This window comes from Hemicordylus capensis, chromosome 3 (genome assembly GCF_027244095.1).
Source record: "Hemicordylus capensis ecotype Gifberg chromosome 3, rHemCap1.1.pri, whole genome shotgun sequence".
Taxonomy (NCBI): domain Eukaryota; kingdom Metazoa; phylum Chordata; class Lepidosauria; order Squamata; family Cordylidae; genus Hemicordylus; species Hemicordylus capensis.
The window spans coordinates 276,452,660-276,466,784 of NC_069659.1; the positions used below are offsets into that span (position 1 = coordinate 276,452,660).

General features: G+C 41.1%; 1 protein-coding gene across 10 annotated transcripts in view; it reads right to left on the minus strand.

The window, feature by feature from the left end:
• Positions 1–14,125, minus strand: part of SHOC2 (SHOC2 leucine rich repeat scaffold protein) — a 112,626-nt gene that overhangs the window by 51,017 nt on the left and 47,484 nt on the right. For all 10 annotated transcript variants that reach the window (XM_053308629.1, XM_053308628.1, XM_053308634.1 and 7 more), the window contains 2 exons: positions 10,825–11,792; positions 2,296–2,433 (listed from right to left, as the gene is read on the minus strand). In XM_053308629.1, coding sequence (XP_053164604.1) covers positions 2,296–2,433; positions 10,825–11,527 — 841 coding nt within the window. In that variant the 5' untranslated portion in view covers positions 11,528–11,792. The remainder of the gene's footprint in view (positions 1–2,295; positions 2,434–10,824; positions 11,793–14,125) is intronic.

Below are 14,125 nucleotides of genomic sequence, written 5' to 3' on the forward strand. Positions count from 1 at the left end.
CTCACAACAACCCTGTGAAGTAGGTTAGGCTGAGAGAAAAGTGACTGGCCCAGAGTCACTCAGCAAGTCTCATGGCTGAATGGGGATTTGAACTCGGCTCTCCCCGGTCCTAGTCCAGCACTCTAACCACTACACCACACTGGCTCTCATTTATTCAGCCTCATTTAAGATGTTTTTACTTCATGAGCTGAGCTTCAGTGAGGGGGGGGGGCATTTAAAATCTTGTCTCTGGGCCCACTCCAACCTTGCTACGCCCCTGCCCCCCCCCGCCTCACGCACCAGCTTGGGGATCCCTCCCACCTCTGCCTGCCACCCTGCTGTGAGCTTTGCTCACCACATGGCACTCAGACATTCCCGAAGACCTTGGGGGCTTTTTTTTTTAAGTTGGGGAAATGTTAAAAAAAATATGGAGAGATTTAAAATAAAAATAGCCTATTGGGCGGAGGACCTTTTTAAAAAGCCTATGGGGGGGGGACCTTTTTTAAAAAAACCTTTTGGGGGAAACCCTTTTTAAAAAAAGAAACCCTATTTAAAGAAAACCCTTTTAAAAACAAGCCTACCCACCCACTCCACACACAACAATACAATACAATAAAAAGAACAATGCAGTAAAATACACAAGGGGGGGGGAGCAACTAAGGGAGAACCTGTAAAAACAAGAAACAATCTGTGAAAACAAAAAACAACCCGTAAAGAAAAAACACAGAAAATATACTTCCCCACACCCAAACACAAAAGGAGGCCCTTTTTAAGGAACACTAAAAGGGGGAAGGGACAACAAAAAGTAATCATTTATCCCCCCTCATTGTCCTGGAGATCTGGTCAGGAGAAAAATGAAGGAATTCCAGACCAGTGGCAGGCTGGCACAGTGCAAGTGGGCAGGCATAGGCCAGGCAAGGGTAGGACAGAATGAAAAGCTTTCCAGCCATTTCACCCATCAAAAAAACCCCAATTAAAAGTAAAAACATTGAGTAAATAAATAAAAAGGCTGGTGAGGGGGAAAGGCTGTGGGGATGGAGACGTGTGGGAGGGAAGGGAAGGAAAGGGGAGGACAGAGATGCTGGACTCTGGAGCAAGCAGTGTGCTAAGCACAGCAAGAAAAGGATTTACAAAGAAAATTACCTGCTCCAGAAAAAACAAGGAACCCTGCCCCTCAACAAGAACCCAGAATAAAATTAAAACAACTGGTAGTGGCTGCTGAGCTGAGGAGGACGACTCTCTATCACTGTCTCAATTCAGCCAACAGATTTAAAAGCAGCAGCTACCAAAAGCAAAAGAGCGAAGGAAGTGGGGACTGGGTTAGGGAAATGGGCCAGAGAGAGGCCTCAGGCCAAAGGGCCTGGGCCCCCCTGGTCCAGAGGAGAGGGTAGAAGAGAGAGAGAGAGAGAGAGAGAGAGAGAGAGAGAGAGAGAGAGAGACAGACAGACAGACAGACAGACACTCACTCATTCACTCAGGGGGCAAAAAAATAAAAGCAGCAGAACAAATACACACCCAGTCACATTAGGGGGGAAAGGGGGCAGAAAAACAGGCAGAAGGGAGAACTGGGAACAAAAACACAGCAGTCTGCCAAACAGACTCTCACTACACCAGCAATAGCTGCAGCAGGCCAGAAGGAAGCCAAAGAACACTGCAGCCAGAGTGATTTTGCTAGGCCAGAGGCTTGGCTTTAAATAGGATTTGAAACTTCCTCCTTTGGGAGACCCCAGCTTTGCCCTCCCCCCTGACCAATAGGGTGCCAGTTCTCAAGGACTGGCACAGTACAGAGCCCACCAGAGAGCCAAACTCATCTAGCCAATCAGGGAAGCAAGAGCTCAGCCAATGAAATCAAGGAACACAAGTCACACAAAATGGAGGACATCATCTACAATGGCCTCTAGAACCTTTGAACTGGCTCGAACCAAACCTGGCTTGATCGGTTCTAACTCGGACCAGCATTGCCAATGCAATGCCCTGTTTGGTCCGAGTTTGAACCTTCGAACCGAACCAGTTCAAATTCGAACCGGTTTGCACATCCCTAGTACATGTTACACAATTTCTGTTACAAATAAGTGATTTTTGATGTAGGAAAACAATATTTGAAATGACTTCTTAGTGCCTTGAACCAACTGAACTATTTTAAAACTAAAATTTAAAGTGTCCTTTACCATAACCAGTCAATAGTCCAAGTGCATATAATGGATTTTACTCTTTTTATTTACATAGTTGCAGACCAAGTGCAAATTATTTTTAATTTTGTTTAACCAAAGATTTACATACTGGAAGTAAGAAATCTTTAACCATGCCTTTACTTACCTATACTGTCTGGGAGGTCCAACAGTTCATTGTGCTGTAGGTCAAGTTTGGTGATCTGCGTGCAATTTCCAATCTCCTTTGGAAGATGCTCAAGCTGATTGTGTGCTACATCCAGCGTTATGAGGTTACACAATTCACCTGAAAGGGCACCAAAATATATTATGAAAAATCATTCTGCCTAGAACTACACACTGAATGCAGATACAAAAAGGTATCGCTAATGACTGAAAGTACCATAAATCTCCATGCTAGAATCTGAATCGATTTCACTCAAAGACCATTAGACCAGCCTCAAAGTCAGGTTTTCATAGATGATATCTGTGCCATGACCAGCTCACCTCTCTGTCAGGTTCTCCCACCTTTCCTGACTGCCCTTAACTTTTATTATTATCATCTACATTTTATATCCCGCTCTTCCTCCAAGGAGCCCAGAGCAGTGTACTACATACTTAAGTTTCTCCTCACAACAACCCTGTGGAGTAGGTTAGGCTGAGAGAGAAGTGACTGGCCCAGAGTCACCCAGAAAGTATCATGGTTGAATGGGGATTTGAACTCAGGTCTCCCCGGACCTAGTCCAACACTCTAACCACTACACCACGCTGGCTCTTACTTCTACTCCCAAGTACCAAGCAAGAACTCTTAATCCCAACCCCCACTTTCAGATTTCTGCCTTACGTAATGTTTTAAATTAATAGTCGCATGATTCAAATATTCTTCTCACTAGAAAAATCTGTATTTTTCTCATCTTCCCACTGTTTTTGTGCTAAATCAGCTGCTGTTATGGCCAGCTCACTGAACACACAATCCTGAAACTATGCGAGTTCACATATTTATAGGGGCAGTTTTCACTAGATTAAACACCTAAAAACCAGTTCGTCCCAATTTAAGAGTTCCTTTGTAAAACTCTTCCTTCAATATACATAAACTCTTCCATTAATATGATTATTGTTTGCAGTTGGTTTAGATTTCATAATATAATCAAATTATGATGGCTTATTCTACCAAAGACATCCACAGGGCTCTGTGGTTGCCATGAGTCAACAACGACTTGACAGCACACTTTACCTTTAACAGGGATTATAAACTGTTTAGGACTGCAAAAAAAAAGGTAAAACCCTGACAAAAATACCAATTAAGTCTTCCATCTTTACTCATGGTCAAACTGAAAATGTTGAGTTGATTTAGGCATTCTGTTTCCTCTAACTGAACCCTACAAAAATACATCTAATGAAAGAAAAGTTCACTTGACACAAAAAACAAGCACTTTTTTCATATACTGAAAATATTGCAAAAGGCTATTTCCAAGGTTTCCCAGAATTCCAAAATTAACATATACTTTCTCCCAAGTGTAAATACAAATAAGTTACTTTATATTATAACATTTTCATTTAGGGAGGGAAGAATCTCCTATTTATTGTCTTCCCTATAATACTCCTAGGAAAGCATCTAGTAGAACTCAAGGAAATTGCAAAAGCGTAAACCCACAAATACACAGAGCTACTCCATTTTTCCAGTATTCTCAGGGATGAATGAAGTATACTGTGTTGCTTTTAACATCCTTCCATTGTAAATTTTGTTCAGCTCATTATTTCACTGTAAGCATTTAAAAAACAAACAAACCCCAACTTAAGGGATCAACACCAAACAAGTTGGTTTTAAAAACCTCATGCAATGTGGTGAAGGGTGTTTGGCAAAATAAATAAATAAATCCTATTGCATACAAAGTCCCCATCACACAGCACTGAGTTGATAAAAATACTAATCATACAACTGAAGAGGAAGTGGAAGAGTAAACAAAATTAAAGTTCCATAAGGTTAACAAGAAGAATGAGATAAGAATAATATATAGGTTTGGTATCAATATATTTAATTCTCCTAGCTGGCATGTGTGCCCAGGATTTGGCGGCAGAACTCTTGCAACATGCTGCGAGAGTTCCGGCATTAATAATGGCAGCCCAGCCGAGTGAGGAGCAAGGAGAGGGGGAAGAAAGTGGTAGCAGCGACGGTGGCGGGCCAGCGGGCAGATGAGGTGGCGGGGGAGAAAAAAGCGGTGGGCGGATGGGGGGGAAGCGGCAGCAGCGGCGGGCAGATGAGGGAAGAGAAAAGCCGCGGGGGGAGGGGAGAAAGCGGAGACGGGCGGGAGAAAGCAGGGACTGGCAGGTGGGCTTGCGGGGGAGAAAGCGGGGGGACTAGAGGCACAGATAGTCTGCGCCGGGTTCAGCTAGTAAGTATGTAATACATACATTCACATACACACTCCACAACTGTGCAGCCTCACATTGGTGTTTGATACCAATTACTTCTCCCAGGGCTAGAAATTCTATATTTGACTCATCTAAAAGACTGAATTTCAGCCACAAATGAGAGAACAGATGACATGGCTTTTATCCAGAATTTAAAAGAAAATGCTCTAAATAGTAGATGAATATAGCTCTACAAAAAGAAAATCATCGGCATCATATCAAGTATACTTCAAAGACAGAGACAGTAAATATGAACAGAGATTTGAATTTCTTCCTATCACAATTTACTTGAACAAAATGTAGGCTTGCAAACATGAGATGTAATATAGATTTTTTCCTTGCTGGATTAACTCTCCTGACTAGCTGTGTTCTCTGCTTAAAACAGATCAAAAATTCTAAAATCCTTTACATCATGATAAATCCTGCACCAGATACCAGATGGAAAGGCTAGAGAGCTTTTACTGGGTTAAAGAAAAGGACATTATGAATATTAGCAATTGTTAAATTTTGCTTCAATTAGCATCTCTAGAGGTTCTTTGCCATTTTTCCAAACCTGTCCTCTCCTTTCAAAAGTTTTCTAGCAGTTGATAGCTTTTATTATTGAGTAGATCTGGACAATTTGAGCACAATGTCCAATCCCAGATAATTTTTTAGTAGTAATAAACAGACTGCTGCTTATTATCCAGTGCCAACAATGAACTATATGTATTTTTATAGCAATGGCATATATCAATTCCTTACAAGGTTTCCTGCCTGCAGAAAAAAATGTATTGTGTCCATAAGTGTATTTAAGATTTTAAAACTCAAATTTATAATCAAAAAGATTTTCAAAAAACTAACATCCAGATATTACAAAGATATTACAAAGCAATCTTAAATACACAGTATGCCCTGTGATCCTGAAAATGCCATTATGCTAGAGAGACCAAACCTTCATTTCTATTGTGGACTGCTAAACAAATAACTACAATCTAATGAATTTTGATTAGGGGTCCACAGGTTTTGGTTTTGTTTGGTTTCTAGTCAGCCATACTTTGTGGTCACCACTAAATAATTCCAAAGTTCTCTGCAAATGCAGAGAACTTACAGGAGGGGAGGCTCATGTCACACTAGGTTTTGGCACAGGCAGAAGCAGTGAGTGTCTCCCGCAAAAGCTCAGCAGCATCAAAAATCCTTCTAGTCCCCTCTCCAAAATGGGAGACAGATTTTCTCATAACATGCTGGGCTTTGAAGCTAGCAAAAGCATTTCTGCTAGTTCCATAATTCAGCAGAATGGAATGAGAAAATTCTCCTAACCTTTCTCAATTTAGGCATGTGGGTTCACAGCAAGGCAGCCACTTTGCACACTCTCTTACTGCTTCTGGGTTATGCAGAACCACTGTCCAGCAATCATACCTCAAGTCTATGTAAACCACTTTGAGAACTTTTGTTTAAGCAATACATTTTTTCACAACATCTACTACCTTATGAGGACCTGGAGCACCTTCTTCATGAGGCAAGGCTACATCATTTAGTTTTTTTAGTTTGGAAAAGAGGAAACTACAAAGAGATATAGTAGAGGTTTATAAAATTTTGCATGGAGTAGAGAGAGTGGACAGAGAATTTTTTCTCCCTCTCTCACAACATTAGAATCAGGGGTCATTCCATAAAACTGAAGGCCAGGAAATCTAGGGCCAACCAAAGAAAATACTTTTTCACACAGTGCAAAATCAAACTGTGGAATTCTGTCATGGGATGTGGTGATGGCCACAAGCCTGGATGGCATTAAAAGGGGCTTAGACAAATTCATGGAGGACAGATTTATCACTGTCTACTAGTCTGGGGACTGTAGGCCACCTCCAGCCTCAAAGACAAGATGCCTCTCAATACCAGTTTCCGGGGAGCAGCAGCAGAAGAGAGGGCATGCCCTCACCTCTTGCCTGTGGGCTCCCCAGAGGCATCTGGTGGGCCACTGTCAGAAACTAGATAGGCCTTGGGTCTGATCCAGCAGGACTGTTCTTATGTACCATTCTCTAGACCCCTGCTAACTGAGCTAAGAGGCACCTTTTAAAAGTGGTGATTCTCATTATTTAGCAGGGAGAGAGCAACTGGCCCTATCCAATCCCAGCACAGCATCCCTGCAGTGGCCGTTGCTGGTGTCTTTCTTATGTTTCTTTGAGCCCTTTGGGGACAGGCAGCCATTTAATTAATTAATTAATTTCTGTATGTAAACCACTTTGGGAACTTTGGTTGAAAAGAGGTATATAAATACTCGTATTCGTATTCTTGCCATATGGTTGAAACGGAGGCAGGAGATGTCCACATATGTAGTTCTGGGGCACAGTAGCCTACCTCGACAAGATCCCTCAGCACTAAAAATCCTATCCTATCCTTAAGGACATAATTTGAAGGTTTTCACACCTAAGCTTCTCTTGTTAATCATTTTCTTTCTTTCAGTTTGCTACCCTTTCCCCAACCAGCTCTAATTTAATATTTTTTTGAAGTACAGTATCTAACCTTGCCCTTGGTTTTTTCTATTGTATTACTTGGGAGGATTTGAACTAGGGATATGCATGGAACACGATTTGCATTCAGTTCTAAACTTGGAATGGAACGCAAATCCCCAGAATATTCCATCAGAACTGGGTGAGCTGGTTGCTCTGACAGAACTAGCTCAAAATGTTTTGAGTGTTCCGAGTGCCATTTTGACGGGCTGTTTTCCAGTTTTTGACACTGGCTTCTGATTGGCTGTGATCTCCTTGCTTCTTGGTTGGCTTGTAATCATACAAATCAATTTGATGTGTATTATAACAGCAAAACAATAGAAAAGGGGAAAATATAAGGTAAGCCTAAATAAAGTTCAGATTCTAGGAATGCCTTGAATTCAGTCAGAGACACTCCCCCCTGGTTGTTTATAATTCTCATGCTTGGTCTCTGAGTCACTAACATTTTACATTTTTCTATCATGTTCTTCATAGTTGAAGCATCAAGGGAATGGAAGATTTCCTAGAGATATACTGACTATAGGTTGAATCTACCTTAGAGATGTCCACTGTTTTCTTTAGGGAATGCATAATTCTCAGCAATCACTGCTAGCAGGACTTTCCATATTAACCATAGGATGACACAAAGACATCTAACCTGTGAAGCCTAACCTACTTCACAGGGTTGTTGTGAAAAGAAACCTAAGTACTGTATGTAGTATACCGCTCTGGACTCCTTGGAGGAAGAGCGGGATATAAAATGTAAAACAAACAAACAAAAGACTAAACAGCTTAGAGAGGAGAAAAACAACCAATCTTCTTTGGCGGCATCCTCTGGAGCCATGGTGGGCATCATGTCATCTATTACCCCACTGAGAGCAATTTTTAAAAGATATCTAAATACAAAGCAAAGGATTGAAAGACATAGTGAAGACCTGAACAGAGTAAGAGCTAATCTCAAGGGAAGATAGTGGCAACTATTTTATATCAAGATGACACATTTTCCCAACCAAATGGACCTCAAAATGGCACGTGAATCACCTAAATTTGGGTGATTCGGGACTGATTTGTTGAGGCAGGCAGCCAATCTGGTTGCTTTTGAAAAATCAATTCAAGGGGTCTGCAATCCAATTCGACCTCAAATTAAATCACAGATTTTAATTCATGCACACCCCTATCAGTCATATCTCTCTTTTTCCATCAGACGCAGGTGATTCAGTAACTGTCCTGAATCGGTGCCTGGATGCAGTAGTGGACAGGATGAGGGTGATCATGCTGCGACTCAATCCAAAAGACCTCTCTTTTGAGGGTGATTTGATTCTAGATTGAATCTGCGAATTGCCCGATTCGACCAGAATTGATTTGATGGTGAGTCAATTTGCACACCCCTAATAACTGTTGGTCGGTGGTTCCTCTGCCCAAGTGACTGATGTTCAGCCTGTTCTAGATGGGGCTGCACTCCCCCTGAAGGACCAGGTTTGCAGTCCATGGGTGCTCATCAATCCAGTATTGTTGCTAGAGGCCCAAGTGGCCTCTGTGACTCTGACCGCCTTTTATCAGCTTTGGCTGATACACCAACTGTGACATTACCTGGATAGAGATAATTTGGCCATAGTCACCTATGCTCTGGTAACCTCCCGCTCAGATAACTGCAATGCACTGTATGTGGGGCTGTTTTTGGAAATGGTCCGGAAACTGCAGTTGGTACAAAATTTTAATGTTTAGAGCCCTTAATGACTCAGGACCAGGTTACCCGAGAGAGAGCACCTTGCCCCATAAGTCTTTTTGGGAGGCCCTGGCCCAAGTGCACCTGCCAAACAAGATGAAGTGGGTGGGCACTAGGAAAGGGCCTTTTCAGTGATGGCACCCTGTTTATGAAACAGCCTCCCCAGTACGATTTACCTGGCACCATCAGTTTGTTCTTTTAGATGGCAGGTAAAGATCTTTCTGTCCACTCATGCTTTTTAAATTTGATTTTTAAATTTTTATTTTTAAAATTGATTTTTAAAATGTTTAATGGTTTTGTATTATATTTTGCTTTTGTTACGTGTTTGCTTTGTGTTTTATGTGATTTTATTGGATGTTTTTAATGTGTTGTGAGCTGCACAGAGAATAATCTATTATGGGGCGGCTAAAAAAAAAATTCTAGTACTTCTCCAACAGAAACAGCAGAAGGCCGTCTTCTAGACTCCTATGTATGTTTCCAGTATCTTCCTCAAAAGCATCTCCCAAAATTTATCAAAGTGGCCACAAAGGCTCATGCTCCAACACAGGAAGGTAGCTATAATTGAACAAGGTGGGACAACTGTCCCCAGGCCTCCAAGAGGAGAGGGATGTTGGCTGGGTAACAGCTGCCTCTTCACTCTCATGCATGGGGACTGGGTGATATTATTTGCATAGGAGTGAGAGAGTGCCAAGACTGATTTCGTTTTCACCATGTCCTTATAGTTCTTCTTTAGCCAAGACATGGCAGGGTGAAGACAGGAAGGTGGGTACCCCCTGTAGGGGCAGGGGCCAATCTTAACTTCTTGTCCTAGGTTAGCTGGACAAATTATTCAGGGGAAATTTAAGTTGTACTGAATTTACTGCATGAACTTTCACTCTGTATGATGCTTGAAGTTTTTATATTCGATCTTCTACCCCTTTTACTATTGTTCTAATGTGCAAAAGCACTGAAAGTGTTCTCTAAATCTCAACCAACTAGATTGATACCACTGACTAGTGTCCTCCTGAAATGGAGTACTTTTCATCATTTTGACTTTTAAGTTGGAAAATTCTCCAATATCAACTGGCAATTTATAGATTTACAAAACAAAATAAGTGGCTGACATCCTGACTAATGAGGACTGCATGTAAGTGGAGCGTGTGGGCAGCAGCCCTTGCACACACCCTTGTCCTCCTGCACTTGTGCTGTTGTACAAGAGGCCTAATACTCCAGAGCACTCTTCACGCTCTGGAAGCACTTTGTAAGACTGGGAACACATCATGGAGGATCAGGATGTCAGCCACTGAAACATCGGGGTGTGTGTGTGTGCGCTTTTAATACACATTTCATCTATTCAGATTTATATCTGAGGTATTAGTCATGAATTTTTGCTACTTAAGCAAGTTTCCATTCTTGGAGGAAAAGTGTTGACATACAACTCAGTATCATATTTATTAAATGATTACTACAGACATATTTATTAACAACTAATAGTTCACACTGAAATTGTCATCATTCAAGGAGCTGTTTATATCCAGTTCTTAACCAGAAAGTACTCCTAATGGCTTCTGCTTTCAGATATACCTTTTAGGAATGATTACCAAAGCCATATTACTCCTTAAATCTGCAGCAGCATGGATATACAACCTTTAACATCCATTAGTGAGAACCTTACCTGACTATAAGCCAAAAAGGCCTTTAGTCTCTCCTTCCAAGCCCACACCTACCTAAATGCCTTTCTATGAGTCAGGGAAGGCAAGGAGAAACGCTCTCTTTTCTAGGAGTATGAGACTCTGCTTGTGGTTGAAACCTGGAGAAACAGGTTCCTAGACAAAACAGAGTCCATCCCATGGTTCCTACTCAGGATGAATAAATTTGTGAAACAGTGGGTGCAAACTAATGAAAAACACAGTTCTTTACAAAGAGCATTTTAATGTATAGCCCAGTGCTTTAGAAATCTAATGGCTATGTCCAGGACACTGGTAACAGTTCTTCAATCTACGGTTAAAATCCAGACATACAATATCAACCCTAACAGGGAGGAGGTATATCAATACTTGCCTTTGCACGCTCACTTGCATTTCAGAATTTTGTACAGAAATTTCAAATGTTATCTTACCAATTTCTGCAGGCAGTTGTTTGATTTTGTTCTCCCGTATGCTGAGCATGGTGAGCATTGACAAGTTTTTGATATCCTTTTCCACAGCTGTGATACGATTAAAGCGTAGATAAAGTGTGGTAAGGGAGGTTAGCCTATACACCACTGGAGGAATTTCTCTAAGTTTGTTATGCCGTAGATCAACCATGCGAAGTTGCTTCAAGTTATCAAGAGAGTCAGGCAGGCTGGTAAGCGAGTTCTCACTCAGGGCCAGTGTCACCAGATTAACAAGGCAGCCCACCTCAGCTGGCAATGACTGCAGTTTGTTACTATATAAATAAAGTTCAGTCAACTGTGTTAGCTCTTTGACAGATGATGGGAGCAGGTGTATTGACCTTTTGGCCAAGTCCAAGCGCACTGAGTTTTCTTCCCGACATTTGTTTAGTTCTTTGATCACTTCGGCATTGCTGGATTTTTTGCGAGCACCTGGAGCTGGATTAGGTCGTTTTATTGTATTGTCCACTGAAAACGCCACACCTGGCTGTGCGCCGCTGGAGTCCTTCTTCCCATCTTTGGCTTCTTTCCCTTTGGTCTTGAGCTCCCTCTCTTTGCTTTCTTTCCCAAATCCACCAGAAGCCTTGGCCTCTTTCTCCCTCTCTTTTGCTGAAGATACTTTGGGGTCCTTCTCTTTACAATCTTTTTCTTTTCCAAGATTACTACTCATGGTTCCTCAGCTTAACCCACACCACGTGAAATCCAATTTATAGTTAAAACTTATTCAGCATCTAAGAAACAAAAAGTCCTAAAATGATTCATTCACTACTGAATGCACATTGAGTTTTAGAAGAAAAAAGCCTTGACTTGAAGCAGCAAGTCTGATGGTGCAACAGCCATGTGCTACATGTTGGTTCCAATGTACTCTCTCTCAGTTTTGATATCAGAAGATCCAGTTAGGAGTTCAGAACATCAGAGGATCCTTATTAAAAGCTCTGCAATACAAGAGTAGAAAAGGGTGTTATTAACGCACATGTAACTTATTTTCCTATAACATGTTGAGGATTTGTATTGTATAAAGGACATCAAAGCATTCCCCACACCACCTTTGTTTTCAAACTTTCCAAAAAAATAAGAGGCATACAATGTTTCTCCAGCAAATACAGCTAATGAATATTAGATAGAACTGCTGTAATAAACTGATGAAATAGTCCTACCCTTCTTAAAATGATCTATTAACCAAAATAGAATTTCAAGAAGGCTCCCTGTCTTATTCAAAAACAACCTTTCCTCCCTTGATGGTATTCAATAATGCTCTGGAAATTAATGTTCAAACAATTCCTTTAAAAATGAAGATTTGAAAAGTATATTGTACATATAGTGGAAATGTATAAGAAAACTGCAACTATGAAAAAATTGGGAGAGAACAATTTCATCCACAGGTAAAGCTTCTTCTGTACGTGATTCATTAACTACTGTCAAGTAAAGATAAGTTATCTACAGTATTTGCTGATGATGGCACAGAAGAAAAACGTTCTATGTTCCTTCTAATTCCAACACTTAATTTCATTATTTTTTACTACCAGAATGTATTGCCACTATATTTTTTTCTGTCTTAACATAGTTCTCAGCTACACTGTTCAGAAAATGTCATTAAATTTTTTGAGCTAGAATTCAAGGCTGAAGGTCTGAGGTCCAAGTCACACTCCACAGATGCAAACAGTAGTTGAATAAGCTTGAGCCAAACTGAAATTCTTCCTGCTCTCACTTCAAGCTGGCTTTGTGATAACTGCATAAGTATGAGTACACAACATTTGGCTGGCCTTGGTAACCAAAGCAAAAAAAGTGTGGTTCCTAGTATCTTGCCCATATCCATATTGCTGACTTTGTGCTACACAATGCTTTATTACATGATCCCTGCCTGATTGGAAGCATAGACCCAAGAAGACAGCGGCGGGCGGAAGGGGAAGAGACAGAATCAAAGAAGCAGCAGTGAAGGGAAACAATTTGCTGAACATGGTGGGGGAAGAGTGAAAAGGGTATCATGCTTTGTTTTTCCCCCTAGGAAAAATTTCAAGGCTTTCCATCAAGTCTGCTCAACTTTTACCCTCCAGATGTTTCTGGACTACAACTCCCATAATCCCCAAAAACAGTGGCCAATAGTCATGGATTATGGGAGTTGTAGGAGGGCCAAAGTTGAGCAGCCCTGCTTTCCACCCTACAATGCCACTTTCACCCCCAAAATGTTTCCAGGTGAATATTGGGATGCAATCCTATGCTTAAGCTTACAAGCTTCTCTGCAAGTTTGTAGCTATCAACAGAATAAACTGGAAGCTCAACTGAAAAATTGTATGACACAGTCCCAACCCTGATATCTCTTCCGATGTCCCTTTTCTACAGTACATGAACTTCCATGTTCAGAAGCAGTAGACCTCCATCCAAGTATCAGATACTTGGGACCGTCAACAGCAAAAGAGCATGGCCGTCATGCCTTTCTTGTGAGGTTCCAGAAACATTGTACTGCCCTTTGTGGGTGGGGGCGGAAGGGAGCTGGGGTAGATACTTTTGACTACTGTTCCTTCTAAGGCGTTTTCTGATGTCCGCTCAGTTAATTTTAGATCCCGCTCAGGTTGAATTAGGAAGGTCCCACTCTGTATGCATGTGCGCACACAGTGCCTTGATACTGCCACCCAGAACAAAAATCATTCTGCACAGAGATGAAGAAAATTATTGAGGGACCACTGCCCTTGACTTGATTTAGCAAGACCGTTTACACATCTCTACTAACAAATTCTAGGAAATTATCTAGTGTGCAGAATGATGCAGATCTTATGAAGAACTATAACAAATTATAACTCCTCATCTTAGCATGCCTTTGCAATACAGGTACAGAATGCTAAATTTTAAGTGTTTAAAATACTGAAGCTTGTGGGGAAGAGAGGAAAGCTCCTCTGAGATATGTTCTTCTTCTAATCTCCTCTGAGATATGTTCTTGTAGAACGCTATATGGGGCCTCTTAAAACAACACTTTTAGCAAACCAAGAAAGATGGGGAATGGATGGGAATTAGATGTCATTACTAACTTGTCCCATTAATTTTAATTGGACTACTCACTGAGTAATTTAGTCTGAACAACCAGTTTTTTTCTCTAAGGGTCCTTCTACTGCACAATAACCATCTTCATTTTTATTAAACCAAGTTTCCTCTAATGTGTCCCTAGTGTTCTTTTTTAAGAACCCTAGTGCACAGAAAGAAGAAAACGGATAAAAATTAAATACATGGTACTTATCTCTTGCTTGCTGTTTTACTATTTGAGATTGTATGGCAA